We start from the raw sequence: 27348 nt of genomic DNA, 5'->3' as shown, positions 1-27348 counted from the left end.
AAAAGGATCAAACTGGCCGACAGCCAGCAAATAAGCTTAACTGAACTCCTGATGGCTGAAAAAATACTGTTTGTTAATGGAAATTAATCTTATAATGTAGTATTTTTCCACGTTTCCAAAATTAGTGTTGCATTTTTCTTCTTCTTTTACGTGAACAGGACGTGTCCAAAACAATCCTGCACACAATCATCTTCATACTGGCTTCAAAACTATCCTCCGTTACGATTTGATCCCTTCACAATAAAACAAAATAATAATGAAATCAAAACAAAACTTAGTGCAAAGTACAAACATTTGATTACTCACAAATGTCAGCATTCTTCAGTTTCAATAACATTTCTTTTTAACGACAATAAATCACTTGTGCAGCGAAACAAAAAATGGTTACCTGGATAAGCTTGCTCCTCATTACTTTCACTCAGCAAGAGAACACTGGAATCAGGGGGGCTGTACTTAAACAACTAACTACTACATTTCCCAGAATCACTCGTCAGTTTCCCTTCATGCTTAGTTCAAGTGTTTGGAGAGTTTATAAAGTGAACTTGTGAGAATCAACAGGTTATATTTGTCAGTCAAAGCACCCAGTCTACACCCAGTGAGATATGATTGACTTTGTGCCAAGGAGTGATGGGAAATGTAGTTTTTTTTTTCCCACTAGAGGTTTCCAGCCCACCTGAGCTCCAGGACCCTGTTTCATTGTAAAATAAAATATACATGACGAGGCAAACTATAAACCACCCACTTCCTTCATTTGTGACGATGGAGCTTATATTAGGGCCTGTGTAAACTAACGGCGCTTTTTGTACTGGCAGCGCTTATTTTCTTTACAAAAACAACGCAGTTTAGCGTTTTCAGCGGTCAGCGTCCTCAGCGCAAAAACAACCTCAGCTGTTTTCGAAACGTTTGGAACACCGCCGCGCTCGTCAATGTCACTTCTCACTCACCGACCAATCAAAATCAAGGAGGGCCGGGACTTCAGATACCAACTTTGTCAACAACAATGGCGGAGGAGAAGCTAATGCTCTCGTTTTTTGAGGGTACAATTTCCAGGTATGGATCTGTTGCTAATGCCAGGAGACAATTCCTTTACATCGTTTTTATGTTTTCGTTCGCAAATATTAAGCATACAGAGCAATTTAAAACAGACTTAACGGTCACTACCGAGGGAAGCGGAAGTGCCCGCCAGACCATTTTTGTAACCTAGCAACAGTAAGCGCCGGTGAGAAGCGCTCTGAATTTGAGTTTGTGGGCGCTGCCAGCACAAAAAACGGCGTGAGTGGACACAGGCCTGTACTCCTCTTAATGTCACCAAAGCTTTTTACGAACAAAGAGGGAAAACAATGGAAATGTCGAACACCTCACACACATACACACAAAAATAAACCCTCCGGGCATTTCTCATCCTCGACCCCTTGAAATGTCCCTCACTTGGGTTCACTGGAAACACAGTGGAACTCGGTTAAAAGGACAGAACACACTGTCAGAGGGGCACAGCAAGCTTAACACATAGATTTAATAGAGAAACTGCTGCTCTGATCTCCTGACCAGAGCTTCATACGGCTTTCTCACGACTCAGCCATGTTCAGGAGATCACAGCCCACCGTCCCAGATCCGAGGCATGTGTGGTGTATGGTAGAATTAATGGATACTTCAGTCACCTTTCATTTAAGGCCTTTCGGTACTGGATTTTTTTTTCAAGCTCAATCAAACATTTGTTTTTGGGAAGGGAAGATTTCCTACTCTTTATGATGCTGACCTCTTTGCACATTTACACACACACTCACTCAATGGGGAGACTCAGGTCCCTCTGGCCATATACATGGAAGTCACCAGAACCTGAGTGTTCACATACACTCACAGATAAACCCAGACTCGAGGGATATCCAACCAAAAATTTGCTTTTTTTCACTGACAGCCAACGACCAGGGGAAGTTTCAGAAATTGAGTGCGTTGTTGTTTTTCCTTCCAAAGCGATATTTTTTCCACCTTCTCTTGGTTTTCTTCAAGCCAAGTCTCAGATATATCTTCAACAGGCAGAGGAGTCACTGTGTGCACGGACCGTCTGGCTGCATCGCGTCTATTTGACCTCGAGGATGGAGGGGTTGCACTCCATGATGGCCACGATGATCTTGTCAATGTAGTCCTGGAGTCTGTAGTTGATCTCCTCCTGCTTGTGGATGGCCTCCATCAACTGGAAACACAGACACAGACGTCAGTGGAGATAAAAGAGGCAACAGAATCACAGATTATTTTATAGTTTTCTGTCCTGTTTTCTAAACCCACCTCTGCTCTAGACACTGAGTTGATCTCAGCCGCGAGGGAGTCGGAGAAGGAGGCGGACATTAAGTTCTTTGCTCCCTGGATGCTCAGGTTGATAATCTGGCCGTTCAACTCGTCGTTCTGCTCCTTCAGGCTGCGGTTGTCCTGGAGAAGTTCAATCAAATTTTAGATTAACAGCATCAGAAAATAGTGATAAATAAAATGAGATATTCAGAATATGTGTGCTACCTGTTTGAGTCGTTTTATCTCCTGCTCCAGCTCCGCTTCCCGGGTGCGGGTCTGATATTCCTGCAGCCCTGCGCCGGGTGTGCGTCCTCTCTTTGCTTCTGCCTCTAGCTTGTAAAGCTGTAGGTGCTCAAGCTGTTTACGCAAGTCTTCAATGAGCTGTGGAGCAAATAAATCAAGAGACATCAGTCAGTAAAGCACTTAAATCCCTCAAGTGATGTCATAGGAGCATTTGACACCTGAAATTGATGCCTAACATCACACCATATGGTTATATTTTGTACACAGAGTCCTGTTTGTTTTGTACACACACCTCCTGAGTGCACTCCTTCTCCTTCTGGCTCTGGTGGCGCTCGTGGCTCAGCTTGTCAGCCATCTTTCTCCGGGACTCCGTCTCCTCCTGCAGCCTGTCGGACATGGATTCCGTCTCGTCCTGCAGCTTCCTCTTCTCCTGAAAACGAGAAAGCAGATGAGCATAAAGATGAGATATGTAGGAAATTGAACTTGTGCAAAAATATTGCAAGAGGACAAAGACAAAGAAGAGGTGGAATTATCGCTCTCACCTCCTCTAGTCTCTCGATGTTTGCCCGCAGGCAGGGGACACATGACCTCAGCTCGCTGTTCTCCTCATCCAGCTGCTGCAGCCTGAGACACAAACACGAATCCTTTAGGTTGGCACACACGTTACAAAAACCTACAGTGTAGCCACAGTTTAAAACACGGTGTGTTGAAAGTCAACAATTCTATACCACCGAACAAAAGCTTACATCCAGTGGCAGGCTAGTGCCAGAGGGTGGCAGTGTAGAGCAACAATTCCTCTTAAAAACAACATGACACACACTGGCACACTTATAGTTTTAAAATGTAATATACACATGGATCAAAGCTTTGAATATAAATGTAATATAAATATATATACTATCTAATTATCTGTTTACCTGGCCTGCAGGTTTTCCAGCTCCAGCCCTCTCTCCCTCTCCAGTTTTACGAGTGCCTCCTTGTGCCGGCGGGTCTCTTGTTGTAGTTGCTCGTCAGCCTGAACCTCCTGCTCCTTCAGCTGCTCCTCCAAGGCATTTGCCCGATGTACCAGCTGAAGGTTCTCCTGACGCAGCCGGGCGTGCTGCTCCCCCGACGCCTCCGACTCCTTTTCCAGCTCCGCCACTCGACGCTCAAGGAGAAGGACCTGGGAAAGGATGACGATGAAGATTTATCAGCTATGATGCATTAATAACAGTCCTGATGTTTCTGTGTACCTGCCATTATAAAATGTATCTTTATCAACTGCAACAGGTTTAAGTATGTGCAACTAATGGACGTGAAAGATTAGCAGTTAAGTTCCTGGACGGACGAGCTCTCACCTTGTCTGTGATGTCGTTGTCAGCGAGCTCCAGGATGTCCCGCGTCAAGTCGCTCATCGTGTCCAGAGTCATGGAGCTGTTCTGCAGGAGATGTCTGCACAAGGAGAGAGAAAATGCTAATTAACTATGACTGGTGCCAGCTTACATTTGAAAAACATAAACTATCTAATACAACCGTTCCAGAAAATATGAACCTTTCCTGCTTACCTTGCTACTTTCTTGCTGGAAAGCCTCTTGCCAGCGCTGGATGAGGAGACAAAACAACAGGAAAATGGTCAGGAAGAGAGGAAGGATAGAGGAAAGAGACACTAATTCCTGGTATATGTCCTACCCAACCTCCCCAATCCCACTCTCTGCTGGTGGAGAAGCCTACACTAACAAAAAGGCATTTTCAGCTTGTTCTTTGCTAGTAAATAACTGGATTCTTCTGTAAACTAGAGCTGCAGGATATTCACACATCACAGCAATCCAACACAAACCAGGCAGCATATCTTAAAGAGGGGGTATTATGCTGTTTCACGTTTTAAGACATATATATTGTTACAGTGTTGGATGATCAGACTAAACGTGGGTGAAGTTTCAAATCTGTCAGTAAAAGCATGTTGGAGTTATCTCCAGGCTTCTCAGCTCAGTCTGCAGGCTGCTATGAACGTCAGGTTTCACACAGTTTTTTTGACACGCTGCACTTTGTGACGTCACAATCAGGGGCCGGGTTTCTTAAAGGGACAGAGCTGACTGAGTCCTTTCGAGCAGAGGCTGTATGAGGGCCTGCACAGAGCACCAGTGTGAGAAAAATGATGAGTTTTTTTAACTGTAAATTATGCTAAGCTACTCCACTGGTATCACAAAGTTAAATATGAAGCTTGAAATTAGCATAATACCCCACCTTTAAGTAACTTTATTAAGTCTAACAAATGCTGATCCAGGATCAGTTTAGCCTGACAGAGACGTGTGTCAGCATCACAGAAACTTAAAATATTACTTTTTAAATCCATCTTAAATTAGTTATTTGTTAGCTTCTGTAACACAATCCAGGTGATCCTGGATCAGCAGGTCTGTTTCAGATAATGCAGTCATTTTGCAACAACTCAAAGGAAGCGTGAAGATAATGGCATGAAAAACATAACATACCGGAATTGACACCACTCACCTGTGACACCCCGGGTTACTGTTACATATTTCTTTCACATGAACATAACATAACAATAAATGTTTATTATGTATGAATGAAAAATCATGATTTGTACAATGCTGGAACTGCTACCATCATCTGGTGCATTGTAGCCTCTTAATGCCTAAAGTGAGCAGTAAATGCTAACATATTAGCACACGGCAACTCACACAAGAAAACAGGGCGAGAATGGAGAAAGATCAGGAACAGTGTGAGGTAACATGGGCTCAAAAAGGAGCAACAAAACACACCATAATGTATGTGTGAAAGCTGCATTTGTTACATAACACACACCATGTGGCTGCTAGTCCAACACAGCATGCATACATTATGAGTACATGCATGATCCTGCATCTAATCACTGCAAACACACATCCACACGGCTCATGGTCGGGAGTGGGTTGTGAATGACGTGTTACCTAGTCATCTCTAGGAAATTGAGGCGGGTGGAGAGGTCCTCGAGACGACTTATTTGTTTGTGACACTGGCTACAGAAAAAGTCGAGCGCCTCCTCCCTGAGGAAGCTCTGAAAGCAGTCAGGGAGAGGAGCAGGTGCGCTGGAAAGAAGGAAAAAACAGGGAGGAAGAGGAGGAGGAAGTGGTGAGTGACGGAGAAGAAGGGGTGCACTGAGGTGGGACAGGTCATCTCTGAGGGTGCAGGAGAGTTTGAGAGAGTAAAGTGTGAGGGCGACACAGGGAGGTGAAACAGACTGCAGTGTGCCGTGGTTTGTCTTCGGGGTATTTTAAGGTAACATTGAAGGAGAAAGAATGTGTTGTTCTCAGGCTCAAACCTACAGAGAGGCTACAAATGAGCTAAATAAATCCAAACAACTTAAGCTTTCAAGCAAATAAATGAAACACACAGCTGATTATTTCATTGTTTGAGTCTGCACCCTCTCCTCACTTCACCTCTGCCAGCTGATTGTTCATTCAGCGAGCGAGTCCGGTCTAAATTATGCAACACGCTGGCACCGGTTCCTGTTGATGTCGGCAGAAAAGAGGCATGGCAGACTTTGAGCGAGTGTCACTTGATGGTCATACGCGCTGTCGTAATATGAAACTATTTTCCTCTGACGGTGTGAAGGACTCTGTTAAATAATAGTGCCTACAGTGATGTTTGTGTGTGTGTATTTGAAGAGCGGAGACAACCCATCAGAGAGTACATGTTGTCAAAGTGCTGTGATATGTAGAAAGATAAATGTGTGGGTGTGTGTGGGCAGCATGGCTACATGCGCCAACGATGAGCAGGATTGGCTCAGAAACACACAGTGACGCACTCTGAGTGGGTGAAGTTAGTGGGATGCAGTTCTTTTTTGTGTGTGTTGTTATCTGTGCAAAACTTGTTTTCCACACATGCTGCATGTCATTTACTGACTGAGATGATTACATTACTTTTTATTCGATGCATAATTAACTTTATCTGTTTTATTCCTTTTTACTTCCTTTCTGACTTTAATGTACCCTTTGCCACTTTGTGTTACAATACCAGCCTCATACTGTGATCAAGTAGTTTGAGTTAACTTAAATAATTTCTAAAAATTCAACTGAAAGGCTGCACTTCTATTATTTCAATTAGTGCTAATTCAGTTAGACTAGCTTTTTCAGTATTGTCAATAGGGGTGCGAATCGCAGGTTAACTCACTACCATACTATACGATGCGGTGCGGTGCGGTGCAATATAGTACGATACGATACGATAGAATACGATAGAATACGATACGACACGATACGACATGATACGACACGATACGACACGATACGTTGCGATATGGTACGATACAATAAAATATGATACAGTACGATACAATACGGTACGATATGGTACGGTACGGTGCAATACGGTATGGTACGGTGCGATATGGTATGGTACGGTACGGTGCGATATGGTACGGCATGGTGCAATACGGTACGGTACGCGATACGTGGCCCACGTTAACGATAATATCACGATTTCATACATTGCAGGACAATCATATAACGATACATCCGGTATCTGATTAACTGAATAATATAAAATGCCCCTAAAAAGGTAAAGTGCCAGATTAATGTTTTTATTCACTGCAATTTGGTGTCAGTTTCACAGAATTTGACACAAGAGAGAGATAAAAAAACGTACGTTTTCAGACTTCTTTTCACTGCTGTCTGACATTATTTCGCCGTCTTTTTCTTCTTCAGCTAATTAATTTCAGTTCACGTTACCCTCATTCACGTCATAAGCGCCACCGCAATGAGTCATTAAGTAGTGTCGGTGCGTCAGAATCGCAGGGGAAATCAGTTTAGAGCTCTTATTTGTAAAATAAAATAGCAATATTTGGTGCCAGCCTATCGATAATTGAATTGCACGAGTCAGGACAACAATATATTGCCATATTGAAATTGTGTTCCGCTCCTATTTGTCAATGGGCTACAATTACTGTATAAGCTGTTCCAACTGGAAATTACACATTATCCTGCGATGAGTCTCTGATTACAATAGAGGAGGAGGGAGGACAAACATTACTGGTAGAAAGGCTAACATAGGAGCTAAAACACACATGAAAAGTGCCATAAACAGGAGAGTTGCTATGTGTATACTGTATATTTGGCTGTTTTATGTTTGTTGGACACCACACACGGCTAAAGCCAACCTGTATATTTACTACAGCAGCACACAAGCAAAGCTGAACTCAACAAAACTTACACCGTCTGTCTTTCCCAGAAGGCTTTGCAACAGACGCCCTTAAGACGTAAACATTGTGAGTAAATAAACTAAAACTACTCGACAAACAGTTTCAGACACATTTTGAATAACTTAGCAGCGACAGTGAGAGTAAGTCTAATGGAATGAACTTTGTATTCACGTCACATATCTCGTCCTTGACAGGAGAAGGAGGCAGATAAGATTGGGAAGGATGTCTCCAGATATTTCTTATCAACGTTTGTCCTCGGCGTCTTTGTGGAAACAGAAACATTTTCTCTGGAGGTATTTAAACTCGGACAAAACAGCTGAGAGTGTAACAGTGTCACACCTCTTATCGGGAAGAACAGATAAGGACAGCCTGGAGAAAATGATATTCATATTTACATCATCTAAATAATCTTTATGTCCGTCAGAAGTGTTGGCACCGTGGTGTAGTTGTGTAAGGGAACACTGGCTCGTACCTGGGTGAGAGCAGTGAGGAGCCATTGACCTGCTCGGGAGTCTTCTCGAGAGGGGAGTCGCCCTCCCCCTCGGTCCCCTCAACGCTGCTCTCCAGTAGCAACTCTGATGTGTTGCTCTCCCCGAAGTCCTCAAAGTGCTCCTCCTCTCCACCGATGACTGTCACCAGCGAGTGGTTGTGGAGCTCTGAGTTCAGGGAGAACCTGCGGGGACATGTAAGAATGGATTAGTTTGTTAGTGTGTTTGCTTAGTTGCGTAAACAACATCGGTGTAGTTATATTTAGGTCGGGCTGAAAATAGAGGAAGGTGCCTGGTTTAGACAGGATAAAAATGGACGTCCAGCCTGGTACAAACGGCCACATAAGCAAACATTAAGAATCGACACACTTGCTGATTAATTAAACACAAGCTTGCATTTAACATCACTTTTTATTAAGTGTGAGACTGTCGCTTTAAATAAATAAATAATGATGCCTGTATAAAATGATCAAAGGGCCAGATAGAGCGTTAAAAGGCTGTATTTGGCCCACAGTCGCAGATGGAATAGTTCTGGACTCGGGCCTATTGTGAATCCCAAACAAGCACAATTAATCTTCCCCCAAGAAGAGCGGCAATCTGGACAAGTTGGACGATCACTCGTCTTCAAAGTTAATCTGTTAATTATCATTAATCCCAACGGCTGCTCCAGCTGAATGTACTGTGGCATGCTGGTGATGCACAACCACAATGTAAACACGAGATCTTTCATGTCGTCGGATGTGACTCAAGCGTCAGACGTGTCAGGTTGATCATCTCACAGAACTGAAAAGCAATAACTGGAGGGACCAGGAAGTCTTGGATGTGAATTTGAGTAACACGTGTTTCAGTAAATGATCAGTTAACAGGAAAGCTTGAAAGCGGGTCTTTCCTGTCGTCCTACAGGAAGTGTTTGATGTCTTGAGCTCACACAGGACGAGGATGTCCAATTCAGCAGAAAAGCTTGCTTTCTCAGCACACCATGAGCACTATTGTTTGCAAGACGCATTCAGTCGAATTCAAAGCTAATATATCAGCTTAAATTACAGGAAGAAAACCAGAAATCATCTACCACAACTCTGCAAAAGGCACGTCTCTTATAACAAGACGACAATGCAGTTTCAGCCGCAGCAATGCCCTTTATGAACACCAGGCTCAACAGGTTATAGGTCACTTACCCCTTACTGCCTGGCCCCATATTGAGGTCCCTCACGCAGAGGGACGGCGAAGAGAGAGAACGCATCTTTAAGCGTCCTCCACTGCCCTGGCGCGGAAGCCGTGGAGCAACTGGAGTCAAAACCCCGGACAACCAGAGTGGAATCCTGAAGTTTCACAGTTCACACCGCTTTAAACAGGAAACAAGACCTCTCCAGTTTGGAGGAAACAAAACCCTCTGAAAACGGCCAAATCTACGGCTCTAATGAGCTGCTAATCTGCAGTTCCACATGACTGATGTTGCATCGTCTGTGCCACCCGGCAGACTTGTCGCTGTACCAGAAAGGGTTGACTGTGAGTGGGTTAATCAGATTTGAGGCTAAGCAACGGCCAACAGACAGTCCTGCTGACCGTCCGAGGGCCAAATGTGTGTGGGGACACGGGTAGGGTGGGGGAGGCTAATCCTGTTAGATTCTTAATCCCCAGTCCAGTGCATATACTCCTACGCTGAACAGCTCCAGAGCTAGCTAAGCTAACCAGGCCGCATGTCAAAACCTCTGTTTACTTGCTGACCTTTTTGTTGCAGTTGTTCGCAGTCAGTGTTGATTCAGTGTGACCAGGAGAATCGCTTTTAAGATTGTTTATTCCCTGATTGTTATCATCTCCATTCACAGACTGTTGAGATATTTACTAGCATGTTAAAGTCAAGTTTCCATGAGTTTCAGAACTTTCTGATTAACATCTAAGGGTCGTACAGTCATACAGCGTGATTGTTAAGTTCCCGTCAGCAGCGGGTTTAGCCGGACAACGGTATGAAAAAGTGGAGAGAATCAGATTAGCCTGTGCAACAGAGAGAGAAAAAAGGGAAAACAACAACAAAAAAAAGCGCCAACTCAACACTTCCTGGAATTCATGGCTCAGTCATGGAATGGGAAGTCCAAACACATCCATGTCAGGCAGAGCACGCTAATCTGTCATCGAGCCGGACAGACAGGTCACACAGTCAGCAGATGAGGCCTCGGTTCTCTGCGCTTCCTCTCTTGTGTTTGATCTAAATACTATCAACAAGAACGCTCATGTACAGACAGAAAGAGCTAATTTGTACTTTAACAGCAAGAGTGAATGGATCAAACCTGAATCAGGATGATCAATCGAGGGAAGAGAAGTTGTGTTCATGATTGGGGTTTGATTTTCAAAATAAAATCTATAATATACATAAACTCCTCTAAAAGTTCTTGTCTAAGGCAAATAATGGACCACAGACGCACAGAGACACTTTGTTACGTTCTGTCTAGTCCAGTGCTTCTCAACTTCTCTAGCCTCAGGACCCACCACCACCTCCTTAAATACAAATCGCGACCCACATTTTTGTAACCACTTAAATTTATTTATTTAAAATCTGTGCAGTTTGGACCTGAGATGGAACAAAACATCACAGTATGTCAACATGACAAAACACAACAGTATAATAGTTAGCCAAAATCACAAGCAGACAGCAGCTTTTTTTTTTTACAGAAATAAACGACAACATAAATGCAGCTACTGTCGAGCTCATCAAGTTTCAATAGTGTAAATGTGAGATTACATTTACATTTGATGTCCTTCAAAATAAAAGCGCAGAATCCACTTTTTGCCACAAATGTTATGTTTTTCCAAGCGCACATCCGCGACCCACTGAAAACAGCTACACGACCCACTTTTGGTCCCGACCCACCAGTTGAGAACCACAGGTCTGGTCCAAAAGAAGTCACTCTTTATTCATCAATTACAGATCAAGGAAATGTAGTTTCTAGTGGTGCTGCTTTGCCTTAAATTGTGGCATTACATTCTCTTTCACCAAAGACACAACACTACAGCAGAAAACTACAACCTGCTAATATAGAAAATTCCATTTAAAAAGCCTCCCCTCCTCTTCCCTTTACACCCACATGCACCATAGCCAAAACCTACCGTTCAATCAATCCATAATCATGCTATCTGCAGGTAATCAAACCAATCGCTGTATACTGTACAGAGCCGGTTTTGAGTCAGTATGAATTAAAATCTTAACGACAAAAATTCTGAGTCATAGATATGACACAGACTGACATGTGGAGAGCAGGTGTTTCCAGTAAAGCAGACAAACTCCTCTATTCTCACTAACGACATCGAGGACCAACCGCTGTGAAAAAAACTAATAATAGAAAATCCAAGTGGTTCCTGAAAATGGCATCAAGCTGTCCAATTGTTGCAGAAGAAACATAATCAAAGGCATTTAAAGCATCTCACCTATTAGCTTTTGTCATGAACTGAAAGAATGCAGTGTCTCTCCAGCTGATATAAATGCCGACACACTCAGACAAACGACTCTGGTAAAGACTGGTGGAAGTGCTTTCTGTGTTCAAGGTCTCTGGCGCTCACACTGCACATTTCAAGTTATCTCTGAAGGAGCTTTCCTGTTCAGGCGGACAGAAAACATTGTCTCGGCAGAGTATGTGAAGTGATCCTTAAACTGTCTGTAACAACACATGCTGTACGAGTACATGAAGAGCTGCTTTTACAGCAAAGATAGAGGAAACTACACACTGACATGCTGGATGTTTGGCTGTCTTCCTACAGGCGTATAGTGGGGAATAAAACACGATAGGTCAATCAAGTGTTGGCCTTCTAATGCCTGTCTGGTGACCCAAATAGAACCCAAGTGATCCAGCGCTGAGCATGCATCACTCACAAGCACGTGATCTGTGTAAAAGGTCAGCACAGGGCGAGTCCAGGGCTAACCCTACGCAGGAGATTTGACACACATTTTCAGTGAATTCTGCAGCCAGCAGCGATTACCAGCAGCATTATGACGTGGATCTGCTTCTCATGAAAAGTGGATTACGATTGATTGCGTGTGACAGGAGTCTTTCAAGGTCGCAGCGGCAAACAAAAGGCGGAGGGTGCATTTTTACAGAGAGAAACAGGAGCAAGATTTCGTGTGCGGCTGAAGGTGATATATATACCGACCTGTTTCCGCCATCTTCAGGGTCGTGCAGTGTGGCCTCGATTCCGCTGTCTGTCTCTACATCCTCGTGCATCTCCGGGGGTACGAGAGCCCCCGTGTCCTCATCAGTGAAGGTCTCACACTCGCTGTAAGTGCTCTCAGAGCCCAGGTACGCGCTGTCCGTCACCTCATTTTGCTGCAGGGGCAGAGACAGAACAAATGGTTACAGGACGGACATCAAGCAGCAAACTAAGGACAAAAACATACTGATATGAATTATTAGACATAACATTAATGAACAGAACTAGCTTAGAGGTTGCACTTACTGTAAATTCAGATTTGAATAATAATGTGACTCTAAAGAAACGCAGCTCCATTACAATAATAGTGCAAAGCACTAGTGTTAAGAAGACTGTCTCCATCATAATAAAGATCTATAAACATCTGTACATTCTTTAAAATGTCATTAGGATTACTTTACATGTTTGGAAGCAAAAGGCAGACAACAGACGTATTCGCTAATCAAATAGTGTTATAAAAGGAGCCATTTCAAGGACTCTTAGTCTAGACAGTAGGTATCGACGCCAATTACACCAACAACTAAACAAATCATAGAGCGCGAGCAGACGTCAGAGACAGACTGCTGTGATTCAGATGACTATTCCAAACAGAACCTGCTGAATCGACACCTCTAAGCAACAAGCTCAAACAAAACGAGCGAGCTTTAAGGCTGTCCAAGCAACAAACACCAACTGCCGAATAAAAACCCATCGCCAAATAACTCCCTCTGAAGCTTTTAGCAACAAGACACACAATATCAGGTATCAGAGCTGTGAGGCAATAATGAAGGCGAAACAGGTGAGTCATGTTTAAAGGGCCAACGTACCATTATATAAGCAGCGTCAGGAGGAGCAGGGCCCAGAGGGCTATCCACCATGCCCAGAACCATTCTCACTGACAGGGAAGCCGGCCCGCCGACAGAGCCTCCTGATAACTCCTGCTATCGCTTCCTCTCCTTCACTCTCACAGAGAGAGAGTGTGAGGGCACGTTTGAAAAATGGGAAATACTGGGACACCTCGTTCAGCTCCACTGGGTGGTCAGAGGGGAGGAGACAAAGTCCAAAGAGTAGCAGAGGAGAGCTGTAATGCTCAATCTAGCAGCGCTCTATAAGTTAAAGCCCCACCGATCAGCTGAAGAACGGTTTAATATTTTTCGTGGCTCCTGGGAGATTCACTTCCTGGCCCGGAGTGACTGAATAAATCATTAAACCGTGTTCTACATGTTGCAGACTGGACGGTGAATGAGCTATACATCACAAGAGCCCATTGGGAGCCAATAGAAAACTTACATGCTGGTACAAGTGTGAAGGCTGTTTTTAAATGTTGCTAATTCTAATCAGAATGTGAGATGGAAATGTAAAAGTAAGCAACGGCAGAAAATATTTATTAAAGGAAAAAGCGGGGCGGATGGGGCGTTGCTTTTCTCTTATGCCAGGCCTCAGCTGAACAGCCTCACCTTGCCTGTTTTGAGAGCAAACAGGGCGAGAACAGCGCAGCCATTGAGAGAGAGGAACCCCTTTCTGCCAGAAACTAGAGGGGAAAAAACAACGCCACGGACACAGGTGTGGCGAGTACTTCAAACATAAACACAAACTTCCCCCAAAACTCGGCTCACGGCTTCCAGTAAAGAAGCAAACACACTTTACACATCACTGGACATTAAAGGAGCAGTTCGCCACCGTCATTCAAAGCTGGTGTTCTCTGTAATCAGTAGAACTAAATAACATTTGAAATTGTCACCATAGCTGTGCAGCTCACGGTTTCATCCATTCGACATTCCTACAACTCCCAGCGTGCATTGCGCTCCTCCCTCTGAAAGGAATAACCAGCAAGAGACGCTGGAGTGAAATACAACTGTTTTCGCTACCTTTCAAACCTGACGATTTTGAACGAGACGTGACATCGGAGGCGGCGTCCTAGATTGAGGAAGTGTAGTTTAGCGAGCTCCCTGGCCTCCACCAGACTACGTAAACCACGTCATCTGGCGTAGGTTTTCCAGGGCCCATTGAGCGATATTGCATTAGCTCCCCATAATAGCATGATAGGACTGATGTCGGCGAACTGGCCCTTTAAGGCTTGCTCATTCAGAGTCACAGCCAATCTCCTGCATAGAGAACACACAATTTTTTAAATGGCCATTTTTACTTCTAAAAGGATCTTACAATGGTGCAAACAAACAGCATTAATAAATAAAAAACATATTATGCTAGTATTGTTTGTGTATTAGCTTTTACTGGTCTCAATAAATATATGTTTTTCTACCAAAGAATCTCATACACTTATAAAGCCTGTGTCATGATTTGAAGCAGAGGTGATCCATTTGCACTCTTTGTTATGGTACATATGTCTGCACTTCTGAGCCCTACCAAAAGAGGGTGCTCACACTGTGTACAGTACAGCCACTAAAACAACAGTCATCGTCCTGCAGTGCCAGAACTGCACACAATAGCAGAAACATTACAATTTTTGCGGAGGCCAGCAACAATGATGGTTAAATATACAAGTTTCGGTGCACAAGAGGAGACAGGAATTCCAGGAATGCTGACCACAACTGTAAAAACACAAGTCCACGCAGATGTAAAAAAACTCAGCGCACATTCCAGCTAATTCAATATTTGCCGAGGAATACTCAAAAGCATCGCCTGCCAGATGCTATTTAGTGTCAGCCAAACCAGGGGGTTCAGTGTGTGGAACGTTCACAGAGAGGTAATGATAGGTCTTGCGAGCCACTTTGTGAATTACAGAGGGAAGAGTGAGAGTGCACAGTGAGTTCAGCATATGACCTCCACACTGCGCTGCTGGGAACTGAGGGCGAAACAACTGCACCGCATACACGACCGAGAGAGAGGCTGAGCCTCTTGTGTGGCGCCTCACCTCGTCGTACTCCTCGGGACAGCCCACAGCTCCGTCACCTGGACTGTAGTTTACGTTGTAGAGCTGCGGCTCCGGACCTGCAGATATGAGAGGAGAGAAGAAGACAGGTTCAATGTGTGCAGGATAAACACATAAAGGCAAACAGTGAAGGAGGATAAACAAACAGAAGGCTGCTGTGTGTGGTGCCAGCGCCCATGAGCAAACAAGCCACTTTATTTATAGCATAAAGGGGTCACGGCAGGTTGTAGCTTTAAGTGAATGGCTTATAAAATGTACCAAACAATAAACACTCGAATAAAGAAACATTTTTCGTTACTAAATCTGAATCAAGCACACAATATAAGCTTTCAGGAACCAACAAGAACCAACCATCCTAGATGTTACTTTATCTGTGTCCCACTTTCTGGTTCATGTTGTATAAAGGTGACTCCACTTTAACAGACTGATGTTAAATATTTGTGTTGAACAACCTGATATTTCAGTCCACACCGTGTTTGCTCAACCCTGCATCAGCACATTTAAGAGCTCGTGTCCTAGCTGCCCTACTTTGGCATATTTACAGTCAGCAATCTAAGCGTGATGCGACTGTAAACATTATGTAACAATCACTCTCACATTTAAAAGGGCTTAAGGGCGTCACATTGCGAGCAAAATAAAACAATAAAAAAGGTACAAGAAGTGCCCCGTATCCATTCAAATCTGCCAATACGGGCTGCTGTTGAAAGCACCTGCAGTGTAATTCGAGAAGTGCAAACAAGAAGGACTCCCATCAGCCACTGCGGCTGTATCTAGTAAACAGAGCCTTGAATAGCACCCTACTGAGAGAATAGGACACAAACAGTGTGATCCAGAGCTGCCAGCAGACTCGTGGGGGTTTTGTGCCCCCTGGTCTTACATAACCTGCTGTTCTTCTTGACTCAAACACATTGCAGACCGTTTAAGTGAAAGGAGTTTGCACCCAATGGGGCTGTGCTGGAGAAGCTGGCTTCTGTTTGAGCAACACACCTGCAGTGTCTTGGCGTGTTGTCAAAACATCAGACGACACAGATATTTTCTTGTTGTAGTTGCAGACATGCCACAGAAACTACAGGGGACAAGGCATTTCCATAGCCCGCAGGCCTGAGTTTATTACAAAGCTAGCTTGTCAGTAAGCGGTGCAGAGCTAACGCAGAGAGAAGGTGGAGATCAGTTAAGTTTGTATTGGAACTTGTTGGGAGCTGGAAGAGCAGGTTTTGGTGGCAGTGGTGATAAAGTACATGATATGGTTCTAATGGATCTAGACATAAAAAGTTAAACTGGAACAATCCACAAAACAAACACGACTCCGTCTTTACAGGCAGAGTGGAAATCTGTCAGCAGTGTGCGAGTGGCTGGGGAAGTTCCAGCAGAGGTCTGATGTTCACACACTAATGGGAAACTGTCTTCCAGCAGGAAATATGCGATTCATTCCCCACGTCGCTGATTACGCAGAACTTACTAAAGAGAGGCAGAAAAAGGCAGGACAGCGAGTAACAGGAACATGGGAGGAGGATTCTGGCTACATTCTGATCCAAGGCATCATCATTACCTGATATGTGCATTAGCTAACCAGAACAACTCAAGACTACTTCTACTATTCGATGACAGTCTATTCACCCTTATTAACACGGAGGGCATTTTCCCCTGACATCATGCTGAGGGTGGGAACCTTCAATGTTGTGTTCAAGACAGTAATATGGTATCTTTGTGTTTCAGGTGCAAGTCGTATAAACGTAGGGAAACGGATAATTTGTCATCATTAAAAAGCTTCCTGATTGGTCACCAACTGAAAAGACAATTGACTTTAAAACCCGGAGGGACTTCAGGCTATATTTCAAGTTAAACCAACATATTGGATAGCGCATTAGCAACTGTTAGCCATCTCCTAAATAACAGTTTGCTAATGTTCTCAATAGCTGTGTCCCAATTCAGGAGCTGCATACATCGAAGGAAGTATTTCAAGGCCGACTGCGCCACGAAGGCTCGACAATTGCATCATACTTTTCCAGAGATTAATTGCGAGCCAATTGAAACAACATGGCCGACTCTCAAGTGGTAAAGTTTTTGGTTTCAATTCAGTCGAATAGCTAGCAATACAAATGTTTAAAAAGCTTCAAAGTATCTTTAAAATAATAGGTTGAATTACATCACATTATTTATGTTAGCTAGTTAGCTAGCTGGCTACCTGCTGCTAGGCGACAGGAGTGGCGCTTTGGTGACGCTAACAGGAAATCCTCCGTAGACCAGACCGTCGCATTTCAGTTCAGCCTTAGCGATCTACGCAGGCAACGAATGGCTCATCCTATGTAGACCGCGTTCTTCGAAGTATGCAGCCCCAGAATTGAGAAGCACGCTAATGTGGAAAGGCATGAATTCCTAGCTCACAGTAATGTTAGCTAAGTGATTTTACATAAAAATATGTGCTGTGGATTTTCACCATCGATAACCCTTTTCATGGGTAATCAATTTGGAAGTGTTCCCTTTGTTTAAACGACTATTAACCTGTAACACAGCAACATTACAGTACTTGAAAACACATTTGAGCTTCCCATCCGGAGTGATACGTCAGAGGAGAATGGCCACCTTTTATTTTAGATTACCTTTGCCTAGAATTGGCACAGGGAAGCACAGTTTGTTTTGACAAATGTGTCGATATATGCCAATATGGGCCTGTACGTGTTTTCCCAATCTGGCTTCCAAACACAGCTCTGCCACAAGCGACAAGAAGAAGAGAAACAAAGGAGAACGAGAGAGGACAGTGGCCGTGAGAGAGGACAGTAAATTATTTAGACGAATAGGACTCTCTGCTCAAACCCCGTCTCTCTGCCACTCTGAAACCTCGCCAGTAAACCCATGTGTGTGTGCATCTCATGCTTTCCAGTGCATGACTTATTAATGCTCTGAGTAACCGGAGCTGTGCAACCCAGAAAGCCGAGGGAGAGGAGTACTACCGATCAATAAGCTGGGTGGACCGAGGGCACTACTGCAGACTAGTGACGTCGCCTCGACTCGTACGGGATGTCAACACAAGTAGCGTGTCTATTCAAGACTGACATTAGATTAATGCTGAGGTGAAGCCTGTTAACTGAGCTGTAAGAGGGAGGTACAGTATATGTGTCACTACCACTTACAGCAGTTAAAAGTGGAACAGGAGGGCAGCACAATGGTTAAAGAAAGAATAACAGCATTTTTGAGTCCCTAAGAATTTGGGTCAGTCTTCAGCCTTTCCTCTCAAAATCCCTCACCTCAGCTGAGCGATGGATGCGAACATACTGTGTTGACAACAATGTTTGGCACCGTGGGGAATTCTTAGAGATGGAGCCAGATGCTGGAGACTGAATGTAGGTGCAAGGATTTACTGCTGAGGCGTTTTGGTTGTTTTTTAACAGCAGAATTAGGTTAACAGCAGGTTAGCAGAAATTAGGCAGATAAAGTGACAATGCCTGTGATGGAACAAGGAGTTTACCATGAGTTATCAAGTATCAATATGTCCAATAAAAACTGAATACTTTTATTGCACCCTTTTTATGTCAGACTATTTTTTTTAAGGAAGGTTATTAAATGTAGACCCTCCAGAGACCAATAAAATCCAAATTAAGAAGACACTAAGGTCTACCAGGTATTGAATATACAATCAAAACAACTGTGTACACACACAGAGAGTGGTCAAAGTGCATGACTCACCTCCATTGCTAATCGCAGAGATCCCACGGTGGAAGTCTTCAAAGCTGATCACTCCAAGGCCACTGGGATCCAAAAACTTGGTCAAATCCTTCACCTGCAAGATAAAAGCATCACAATATTAAAAAGTTATTTCATCATGGAAATATTAGAACCTTATCATTTGTTCTGCCTGGATGCTTCAACATGATGTCATCAATGATGAAAGGGGAAGTTTTCCGCACATGTGGGCAGACGACATTGCTACGAGGTTTGCATACTGGCTTCAGTGGAAGAACAGGCGAGTACTAGATCTGAACAAGAGCTGCAGAGAATTCCTCGGAACTCTAAAGGTCATTTTACTCTTGTGAAAGTTTTAGTGCAGAATTATGTAAACTCAGAAGATATTTTTGATTACAGGAGCAAAAATGAAAAACATCTGACTTCTAGAACAACACTTTGCAGACACGGCAATTGTGAGTTTACGAGGAATTTTAAAGCGTGCAAAGGCTACAGTCTTTATGATCTCTGCATATGACATGAGGAGGAAAAAGCAGTTGCAGACTACAGAGAGAATTTTAAAGACATATTTCAACATGAAAGTTCTTATACTACATGCATATTTATTAAATGGCATGCACATAACTAATGTGAAGTAAGATATCCTTCTGTGCACAGAAACGCTGCTGCACCGAACTGTTAAACTGGTTACGTAAGAGCATCCACATACTGTATATTCCCACAGTCAGTAACCTGGCAACAGGAGGATGTGTGCTTCTGTAGCTACAGGACCTCGAAGCATAAAAACAATAGTGCACATTAAATGAGCTATTTAATGTGCACTATTCCAGTAGGATCTGTACTGGGAGAGCCTTCACATGTATAAAACCCTTTGCACATTACCCGTGTTAACGCTTACAATCTCTGGCTACCAAAGACCTGTGAACTTTATGTGCAGGATTATCGCAGGCGCCACGCAATTAAAATCTATTTACACAAATAATAGACTAAGTCAAATGTCAGCCATCACACAAATTGCCCTAACCCATTATTACAGTGTAATTTCAGGCGTGTATCGCTGACAAAATTAGCTGGGAGGGATCCTGAGAGCATGTTGGCTGAGGCTTCTGCGGTCTCAGCTCACTTATTCCTCGAGAAAAGTGAGCGCACAATGTGAACGTTTGAGAGAGACTTTCCTTCTCTGTGCAGCTCCTCTCTTCCACTCTTTTTATATATCAGTTACACATGAAAACAAGTTGATCTGCTTAGCAACGCTGAGCTGTGACTCAAGAGGCTGAGAAGGCTGAAACTGCTAATAAACCCGAGTGGCTTATGATCTGCGTTTGGTGAATTAAAGCCAGCTGTACTTAGAGAGGGAGAGGAGGGGAGCAGCTCATCTCACTCAATGGTGGTTAACACTGCCATGTTATGTTTAGACTCTCATCCCACTTCCACCTCCTCTGCTTCTCTCCTCTTCCCATACAGTGGATTCGCTGATACTGTAGGCTGAAGAGGGGTTGAACTCTCAATGGTTGAACTTGTTGAATAATTCTTTTTTTCTGAAGTCAGTGGTGGGCGTTTGAAAGCAGCTTTCAGTTTTTTTCCGTTTCACAATGGAGCATCACAGCTCACATGTTCCGCGCAGCTATGCAGAGACACCTCTGCCGCTCTGTGAGGTGAGAACACTGAGGGGAATTAACAAAGTACGTGTGGTCTTGATGACATTTTTACACAACTGCTATAAGCGCTGATCTTTTTACTGCGTTGACAGAAAGAGCCTGGGGCAGCGCTCTATTATACCTCACCACTGAACAGTTTGGATGGACCACTGACAGCTAAAGCCACCAGAGCAGTATAAATCTACGACTGTGGAAGCTATCCATGGCCTACATCCGACTTGTTAAGCCTTTGCAGCAGTGCCAGGCCCCTCAGGTCTTGTGAGCAGAGTCTGTTGGCTATTCCGAGGTCTAACCTAAAAACTAAAAGGTTAATGTGATTTCAGTTCAGCTGCATTTTGTTCCAAGACTCTGGGAAAGTCTTTCCAATCTGTTTAACTCAGGTATTTGTTTGGCCTAGGGATTTTCTCAGCTCAGAATTTGTCAGTCAAATCAGATTTGGCTGATCATTATGAAGCTTGGACTATTGGTTCATGTTTTTAAGACACAGTTTTAGTAGTTCTTCAATAAGCACCGTTATTTGACTGGATATTATAGTACTTCCAGGACACTTTCTTACTATCGCAAGTCATGTCATGCTGTTTTTCACTATATCATTTAACCAGATGAGGAGTTTTAGCTAGCTACAAGCTAAAGTAAGCAGCAGCTCAGCTTGCAGCCCCTGAAGCCCTGCCTAAGAGCATCTGTTACAATGTTACAACTGCTTTATTCAATGTTGCTGGTTTTAATCATTGGTCCATTTATTTTGGAGAGGAAAAGACTGCTACTGGTAAAAGCCTTGATGAAAACTGAAGGAACCCTGATGTAAAAACGATGTGAGCACCAACAAACAAGCTAGTAGCGGCTCAGCTCGCAGCTCCTCCTGGAGTCCTGTGTCCACCAAAGAGCCTTTAAGAAACACTCATTCTTAACCTCAACCTGCTTCATTCAGCATTAATGGCTTATATCATCCATTTGTTTTGGAAAGAAGGACACCTCTGGGGATAATTCGGCACCAAGTTAAACATTGAAAGGGTAATTTAGAGACTCTGTAAGTTGACAGCCAACTCTCCTGCTTCGCTCTGTGTACAATGGCGAAGCTAAAAAGTGCAGAGATTATACTGACAAAATGAGGGTCTTCTCAACAGATGATTTGAACCTTTAAGGGACATGTATTATTATATTGCAATTTAAAGCTTACATGCAAGTGTTAGCCTTTGTTCTTTTAAATGTAATCCATGCTATCATCTTTAATAGAGTGTTATGTAATAATTTGCATTGTTACATCTAACAAGCACAGCCTTGAGAGACAGCGGTTAAGGCAGATAACGACTCAACTCAAAGGAAACTCTGTCGGGCTCTGCGGTTTTACTGTTTCCTCTATTTGTGTCTAATCAGTGCCGGGGCACGCCTGACCGCCTCCACACAGACCGCTGCTGTGCATAACCCCATGAGAAGAATACCCTTCGGTAAACTTCTTTCCTGGAGGGGATTTTACAATAGCTGCTAAACAAACCTCTGATAACCATGATCATAAGCCTACTGGGTTGGAAAAAGATGATGAAGAAAAGGAAGAATGATCTTTGGATATAAAACATTCACTCACACAAAAGTGAACTCAAGAGAGGGGACGGTTCAGGGCACGGGACATTCCATTGTGGATTAGAGGGGCAGCACATAAAAGCAGCGGGTGAGGGGAGGGATGGTGGCTAAAGTAGGGTTGGGACCGTCGACTGACAGGAGAGACACGACCACAATGCTGTCCAGTGTGGCTTTTGTGCAGAATCAGGGCCAAAACCAGAGAGTGAAACCAGCGAGTGCTGGTTAGAGAGATCTTTTCAACTCAATTCACAGATTTGGGACATGCCTGCAGGACATGTCATGTTAGAGGACAGTTTTTTATTAATTCAAAAAGATAAATAAGTACCTCCATGAATGAAAGTAGGTCAGAATTAACTGTGTTCCAAACAGAGTCAAGAAAAATTAGATGTTTTTAATGACATGACATCTTACGCCCGTCTTATACTGGTTCTCCTGAGAAGATGTTTTCCCCAGAAAGGAGGTCGCAGCAGCACTTTAGTTAAAAAGGAGAGCAAGTGGTGCGTCTTCATCGGGAAACACGTATGATTTAACTCAGAATGGCAGAGCATATGTTTGCTCTTTAAATAAGTCCAGAAGTTGACACAACAGCCTGTATTTTGTCATCTGTTTTAAAATTCTACATTAAATGTCATCTAACATTACAGCACAATGCTCGTATAAAACCGCACACAATGCACTGTGTGTACGAACGCTGTCACTATCATATCCTGGAATAAGTCTGGAGGACACATTTGCATGCTAAGCATACAAGCGCCCGCTGATCATGCATGCAAATACCTCATGAATGCCTTCCTGCTGTCTCTTGACAGGTCGCTGGGATGTTTGTAGAGTGGAACAGGATGATACACATGCAACGCCTGCTTCTAGCCCTCAACTTTAATTATGAACATTTGAATACAAAACCCTTCTGATGAATGGGCCTTCACAAAACAAGGACATAATATATGTAAAACTTGTAGAGGCCAAAAAAAATGACATTTGGGTGATTTATGGACGTCCTAATAAATTAGTTTGACCTAATTGCTGTGGTTTATTTAACCCACCTACTTGTGTTACCACCAAGGTCCACATTAAAATAACACTAACCTGAGCCGTTCAGGCTGGAGGTTATTCAAACCACTTTTATCTCCAGAAACACACGGACACGTCAGGTCAAAGCTTATTCAAATACTGAAAAAGCACACATGCTTTCCAATCTGATAATGGAAGAGCGAACCATTTGCTACCTCGGGCCAGGAGACAATCAGCACCCTCACCGCTGCCTGTAGACCTTGATAGATCCGCCCTGACTTTCCCACAGATCCTTGACCTCAGCTTATGAATGCAAAATCCACTGAAAGGTTACATGCATTATGTAACATACCACAAATTCTGACGATAGGGCCGTATGCTGCCTGCTTACCTGAAGGGAGAACTTGCCAAAGCCTCTGTCTCGGTCTTTCTCTCTGATCACAAAAAGGGCAGAAATCTGAGAGGAGTTTCCCTGTAAAGGCGCAATTTAGCTCCTGCAGCTTTCGGGAACAAGATATTCGAAGGCTAAACACAAAGCACAAGTATTCAATCTGGTAAGAAGCGGTCCAAGGAAAACCTTTAAGGAACAAAACATCCAAAGGGAACTGCCAGGAGAACTCCACCAGAAACCAAACAGTGAAGCGGACCACACCTATTAAATAAATTAACTCCCAGTGTCATGTAAATGTATCACCTTTAGCCCTGCCTAGTAAAACAACAGGTGGAAATGATTCAAGTAACATGGCAACAGTTTGCCTTTTCTGTCCCTAAACACAAGGTCAGGGGTTGTTAATGGAAGGCCCCCAAACCCATGGAGTCGCTCTGACTCAGGAAAATACATTTTACTCTTAATCCTTCCCTATTCCCTGCCTGGGGACCCGCAGATACTAACGGCCAGACAGAGGACAGATTGGGGGCAATAGAGGCGCTTTGAACTGGGAGCGGAGGGATTAAACAGCATTAGCGAGCCGGCATCACTCTGCGTGTGTGGAGCACCAACAAGTTCCTATCCTCATCCAAAGGCCTTGTTCGAAGTTTATCAAAAAGAGTTCCAATAAAGGTGATATGTTTTAAACCTCATATCTACGTCAACTATTTTAAACAAGAAGGAACAATCCCTAATCAAGAGCAATAAACCAGTTGAAAATATATGTAATGCATGCTCATCCGGGCGTCGAGACAGCTTCGTTCTGTTGCCTGCTCCCGTGAGGTAACGTCATTGTTTGCATCCACCCTTTTTGCTGTTATTTGCAAATGGTGTGATCACTTGCTGAAGCTCAGTTTGATTCCTGTCAACATTTAAACAGACGGCCTAAAGACGAGCATGTGTGACAGGAAGAGAAACTGATGTCATTTTTTTCTCTGGAGCGTGTGAAAAACTCTGAAGAAGAAACCAAAACCTAAATGAACAGTACTGTACTGGAAGATAATGTAGATAAGAAGAGCTGAGTCAAAAACTTCACACAGGGAAAGAGCAATCACAAACTGTAATGGACTGATGAGGAGCAAACCGGCTCCCTTCTGCTCATTAAGGCCTAGAAAAATGCTGATTCACAAGATTAAACTTTAATCAATTGAAGCCACATTCTAACTATTGTATTTTTAGCCATCGTCCTTCATCTCTTGCCTCGCTACTAACAGTGAAACTATTTCACAAAATGTGCAAAGCCTGCAGCTCAATGCCACATGCAACAAATGGATGAGGGTCATGGGTGGATTGAGACAGACGCATCAGCCACTTCACAGGAGATTATCCCCAAACCACCGGATATGTAAATGATGAAGATGGGTGTTTGTCATTTGACATATGGAGGACTGCCAGGCCTGACAGAATTCATTACAGCCAATATGCTTCTCATACTTATCTCCTAAATCCTGCTTTGAGCACTCACCAAATGTACAAACTAATCCCGACATGGTTTGAATATGTTGTAGTATTAGCCAAAACTACTATGCCGAATGTTAGGGGTGCTGTGTAGGAGGAAACGCACTACAACCAATTAGTCAAAATAACTTCATTTGGCATATTTACGCATTTAACTTCTAAACTACTGAATTTTAAATTAGATCTTGAACTACTTGAAATACTGATAGCAAAGTGAAGTCAGCCAGATGGATTTCAGCTGATTGAATTAAGCAGGCTTTTTACAGGAAGCTCTCCAAGGTTCAGCAGAAAATCAATAATAAATCATTTACATTTATGGAGCTTTATATAGTTTTACACAGATCTTGACTTAGCATGCATTTCCCAGCAGCTTCATGCTGGAAACAAGAGAAGAATAATAAGGCCTCTCACCTGATCGGCCCCATAGGCTGCAGCAAACTCCATAAACTCCTCGATTCGAACGAAGCCATCTCCATCTTGGTCCAAAGCATCAAACACAGCTTTTAGCGGGGAGACATCTTCCTCCCTCGAGTTCATAGCAGAGACCATTGGCAGTGAGTCATCTACCACCATTTTAGATAGGGAGATTGTCTCCACAGTTTGCTCACTAGTCCATCCCGCCTCCGGAGAAGAAGTGTGCAAGTCCTCAACTGAAAAATTAAAAGAGGCCACTTCATGAGCGTCTGATCCTTCCAGCTGGTTAGTGTCCGTTGAGCGCTCCTCTTCCTTCAGCTCTAGCGTCAAATCAGGAACATTGTGATCCTGTACATCCTCCTGTGGTTTCAAGTCCCATGTTTCCTTGTTGTGAACCTCATCAGCAGTCAAGCACAGATCCAAAGCCATCTCATTCCCCTGAGTTTTGGCTTCAGAACAACCCTCGTCCTCCATCAAATCCTTAGACTCATTTTCAACAGACAAACTCTCACTGGTGAAATCACCCTGTGTAGAGGCATCTTCAGCCAGAGGCACAGTCACAGGCGAACCTTCAGCTGACAAACCCAGAGCAAATGAGTCATTCTCACCTTGCTGCTCTGAAGTCAGATCTCTAGTTTCAGTAGCTCCTTCATGTTCCTTCTCTGACTCCTCTGCTGATAAATTTGAAGGCTCACCTGTGCAGATTAAAGAGGGAGGACTAACAGGGCACAGGCTCAGACCGCTTTCACAATCTGGTACCTCTAAATCCAACAAAGGCACAGATCCCTCTAAAGACTCCAGTGGCGTGCTGATGTGGTTATGCGGGAGGCAGTTCTCAGGTAAACCTTGCAAGGTAGCGCTACAGGTTACAAGCAGATCGGTCACTTGATCGGGGAATAAACCTTTGTCTCCAGTTTCAGGTGACAAAGTCTCCCTGCTCTGCGAGGGAGGGGGACCTGCCTGCTCCTCTTGTGACAGGTCTACCAGCTCCTCACTGACACCCTGTGGGTTCGACTCACCTGAGGACTCTGAGGGGAGCCAGGAGTGTTCATTTGAGAAGAGGTCTACCAATAAAAATGGGTCCCCTGGGTTGGTGTCAGAAGTCTTTGATGGAGACAACGGATCCTGCTGTGTCAGTTCCTCAGAGACAGAGTTTTCCACAACAATATCAGGGAGTCCGGGAGAAAAAAGCCATGCCAAAGTTTCATTGGGTCCAATATTTTTTTCTGTTAAAGATAATCCCTCTATATGAGTACCGTGTAAATTAGCTTGGGAAATAGACTTATCTCCCTTTAACTGAAAATCTCCACAAGAAAAATCAGAGATAGCTATAAGGTTGTCCAACTCAAGTGGTTTTCCTTCTTCACTTTGTTGCGATGAGTGATCCTGGTCCCCGTTTCTGAAATCCAAACCTGTCTGGCCACTCTTGTTTGGGCAGAGCACACCTCCATTGTCTGTATCATCCAGCGTGTGAAATCCAAGAGGAAATGTCTGTTCTGACTCCCACTGTGTGTGCCCCAAAGGGCCAGACACAACTGTCGCTTCCATTTATACTGCCTGTTCCACTTTGCAGACTTGAGAAAGCTGGTGACGTCTTATCTCACGGCTGTCGTCAAGATACAGTTGTTTAATTTTAATGCCATGTTTTTAAATGGCACTAAGTGTCCCCTATGAAGTCTCAAAATCAATGTGTGTAAACCACTGAAGCATTTTCTACCGCTGTCGTTCAAAAGAGATGCTGGCAGGTTTTGTGATTTTGTAAATAATAGTAGAAGATGGACTAGTTTTGGGTACTTTTAAGAAGGTAGAAACAAGCTCAGTCAGGCAACTGATTTATAAGCAGTTTATGTTGTTTTAACTGT

General features: G+C 43.6%; 1 protein-coding gene across 1 annotated transcript; it reads right to left on the bottom strand.

The window, feature by feature from the left end:
• Nucleotides 1-132: 132 nt before the first annotated feature.
• rab11fip3 (RAB11 family interacting protein 3 (class II)) lies at nucleotides 133-26378 on the bottom strand. Its single transcript, XM_069664968.1, has 14 exons — nucleotides 25484-26378; nucleotides 18944-19037; nucleotides 15242-15318; nucleotides 12331-12503; nucleotides 8175-8375; nucleotides 5454-5591; nucleotides 4071-4106; nucleotides 3864-3957; nucleotides 3444-3688; nucleotides 3069-3150; nucleotides 2819-2956; nucleotides 2509-2664; nucleotides 2284-2424; nucleotides 133-2191 (listed from the first exon to the last, which is right to left on the bottom strand). Exons 1-14 carry the CDS (start codon nucleotides 25958-25960, stop codon nucleotides 2078-2080), a joined length of 2166 nt encoding a protein of 721 aa, XP_069521069.1. The 5' UTR covers nucleotides 25961-26378; the 3' UTR covers nucleotides 133-2077.
• Nucleotides 26379-27348: the final 970 nt, after the last annotated feature.

The sequence above is a fragment of the Semicossyphus pulcher genome, unplaced genomic scaffold, assembly GCF_022749685.1.
Source record: "Semicossyphus pulcher isolate SPU_LCO1_2020_fin unplaced genomic scaffold, fSemPul1.0.p SCAF_16, whole genome shotgun sequence".
Taxonomy (NCBI): Eukaryota; Metazoa; Chordata; class Actinopteri; order Labriformes; family Labridae; genus Semicossyphus; species Semicossyphus pulcher.
Note: the sequence above shows the minus strand (reverse complement) of the source record. Positions and strands in the feature narration are given on the sequence as shown.